Source organism: Dipteris shenzhenensis, chromosome 22, assembly GCF_047967505.1.
Source record: "Dipteris shenzhenensis isolate YYH24624 ecotype China chromosome 22, Dip_SZ_1.0, whole genome shotgun sequence".
In the NCBI taxonomy this organism is placed as follows: Eukaryota; Viridiplantae; Streptophyta; class Polypodiopsida; order Gleicheniales; family Dipteridaceae; genus Dipteris; species Dipteris shenzhenensis.
Window position 1 is genome coordinate 2,162,174 of NC_141617.1, and position 2,986 is coordinate 2,165,159.

At 46.3% G+C, this 2,986-nt stretch overlaps 1 protein-coding gene across 1 annotated transcript; it reads left to right on the forward strand.

Moving 5' to 3' along the window:
* Nucleotides 1-1,317: 1,317 nt before the first annotated feature.
* Nucleotides 1,318-2,480, forward strand: LOC147887614 (uncharacterized). The gene is made up of 2 exons (XM_087393928.1): nt 1,318-1,812; nt 1,923-2,480. Exons 1-2 carry the CDS (start codon nt 1,420-1,422, stop codon nt 2,304-2,306), a joined length of 777 nt encoding a protein of 258 aa, XP_087250054.1. The 5' UTR covers nt 1,318-1,419; the 3' UTR covers nt 2,307-2,480.
* The last annotated feature ends 506 nt before the right edge of the window (nt 2,481-2,986 follow it).

The following is a 2,986-nucleotide window of genomic DNA, read 5'->3' on the forward strand; positions in this document are numbered from 1 at the left end:
ATGTAGCACATCGCCAACTATCTGCTGCTTAATATCATAAAAGAGCAGGAATTGTCCAAGAATTGTTGTCATGATGGCAACACTAGCTAAACATGGTTGCTCTAGTCTAACTCTTATGCTTTTAGACTCTTAGGGGTCCTAATCAACACTTAATCATATAGAAAGATGTGACCTATGTTAATAGGTAGCAACGTGGGAATTGAATGCGGGCAACCAACTTAGGTGGACAAATGTTCAATTGCTTGAGCTGCTTGCTGCTTTGACTCTTTGGGAACTTGTTATTGTGTCTACATGATGAGCCTAAGGGAAGTGCAAGAAGTCTAGCTTGTGCATCTAGAAGAGATAGGTGCCCACCATGAGTTTGTATAGTCATTAGTAAAAGATGATGGGGAGGAGTGGGACACAAATAATGATATAACGTAAGCCTAATGGGGCCAAAATAGGAGGGATAGGAAGAAGGCCTAGAAGCCACCGTGCATGGTACAGAAGCTTCCTAATAACCAACTTAGCCGCGACTATAAATACTAGGCCAGAGAGCGAGGCTAGAGCTAGCAACAAGGAGGAAGGTGGAGGGTCAAAGCGAGTGATGAACAAGTGATAACGAGGGAGGCAGACGGCCGCCAGAGCGAGTGATCTTAGGGTAATCTTTGTAAAGGAGCCTGGATAGGAGAGTGAAACGTGCAATTAATTAATAGGCAGAGTGAAAGGAGAGTGAATAGAAGAGTTGGGAGAGAAGTTGTGTTTGGTCATTTTTCCACACAAGGGTGGACGCGTGCATTTCGGTAGCGCATCGGGTAGAGTGAGGTGGCCGTCTGAGCATCCGGTTCAAGATTTTTGGCATTCAACTACTCGCACCCATGCAACACCTGCTTGTGTGGAAACACGACCTTTGAGGCACCTACACTCATTGATATGGTTGGATAGGATTAATCGATTGCTTACTCTTATTGGAGTAAGGCTATTAGACTATAATGAATTGGTTGGGTAGGATTGGAGTAACTCTTGTTAGTCATCTGCACCATCCGAGGTCTCATGGAGGACTTGCTGTTTTAAGGTCGCCTTGAATGCCTCTCAGTCTATTCTTAACGAGAACCACCTTCTCAATTCATGAATCTTGAATGCTAATCGATGCACGCAGCAGGCTCTTCCTCTCGGCCATCAAAGCTCAGCCCCTCCAGAGTTATCGCACGCATACACTGTGCAGGGAGACCTCATCGGATGCCAGTATCCAAAGTCCAATGCGAGCTCAATGGCAGCTGCTTAACATGGACAGTCCAACTTCCTCTTTCCTTGATGACCAAACTTAACATTAGCCTTCATGATGAAGTTTGTGCTCTGATCGTTGGAGAGAAGGTGGAACGGTAGTGGTTTTTCCAGTCCACGACCGTAGTTTCCGTTGCTGCCTGCTTCAGGGAGAAAATGGGAACCATCACCCAAGCTTGCTCTGCGATAGACCAGTGCGGTGTCGCTGGTTGGTCTCAGATTCCCGACCGCGACTTAGTGCAGGTGGGTTCCTCTCAAGTCCCACAGCGATGGCCGCCCAAAGCCTTAGAGGCAATGCAAGCGCAGCTTGCACTTGTCAGAAACAGCCCCTCCGGATTGAAGGTACTGAAAGACATACGAGGCGTGCCTGGAAGCGAGAAACACTGTGCGGATGCCGAGATTCTGCTGGCAGCGTATGGACCGAATGTTGTACCGAGAGATTCGGCAGGCAGAGGTGCCGAAGCCGCAAAGGAGATTGAAGTGGATACGGCTGCGCTTACACGACGTGGTGCTCTACCAGCGGGATGGGAACAATTCTTGAATGTCAAGGTGCTCGCTACTTTCCACCTCCCACTTATATGAAATCACCTGCGAACAGTGTAAAGACTCTGTTGCCGCCTATGAGGAAAGTTTTGAGTCTATGAGTTTTGCTTGTGCAGACAGGGGAGCTGTACTACGTGGACTGGAGCTGCTGTAAGAAGACGCGGCATGATCCGAGGGAGGTGCAAAGGGAGGTGGACGACAGGCTGGACGTGCAGCTGAGGCAGCTGAAGAGCATGATGAACGGAATGGAGGACATGCTGCAAGAAGAAGAAGACGGCGACGACGAAGGAGAAGAAGAAGAAGAAGAGGAAGAATATGAAGAAGAAGAAGAAGAAGAAGACGATGATGTTGATGATGGTGACGATGATTCGAAAACAAGAGCAGCTACAGAGGTTTTGTATGTAGCGAAGGGGTGCCAGAGCTGCCTCAAGTTCGTTTTGTGCCCATGCCAGGCTCTCGTTTGCCCAAGCTGTGGAGCTTCCCTCATCCTTTGCACCTGATGCCTACCTCCTGCTCATTTCTTTGCATCTCATGTATACTCACATGTTGAATTGCCTTTCTATTCACTCTCTCCACTTCTAGTTTTGGCACTAGACACAGACACGCTTCGTTTTGCATACACAAGATAGATACGAGCATTCCACCAGGAATTAGATTCTTCCAGTTAAGCCCCACTTTCAGAACCTTGCAATGTAATTATTCTCCACCATTGTAATGACAGAATCTCCATGCTTCATGTCCGTTATGAGAGTAATATACACTTCAGCAGCACTTGGATGGCACTATAAAACTTGTATTGTATGTATTGTGCTGGAACTGATGTTGCACGCAATTAAGTATTTGTCAAAATATTTCGCAGGTTTATACAGTACCTTAGCTATAGGATGAAGTGCAAGGTCTATAGTTTTGGTTTTCTTATACCTTAGTTCCACGGAGATTATTTCAAACCCCACTAGTCTATTCAGAGTGCATAGTTTGCAAAATTTGCGGCAATTTTCTTTGGCATTGCAAAATCCTTGTGGCATAATGTTTTGGGAGCCCCAAACGTTGAAGTAAATTGACGTCATCTTTGATGAGGGTAAACTTTAAGAGAAACCTCTTGATTGATTTAAACAGCCTCTCAAAGCTACCGCGGGTTCTTGCAGAAAGTGATGGTTAATAAAGAACAGACTAGAAAGGG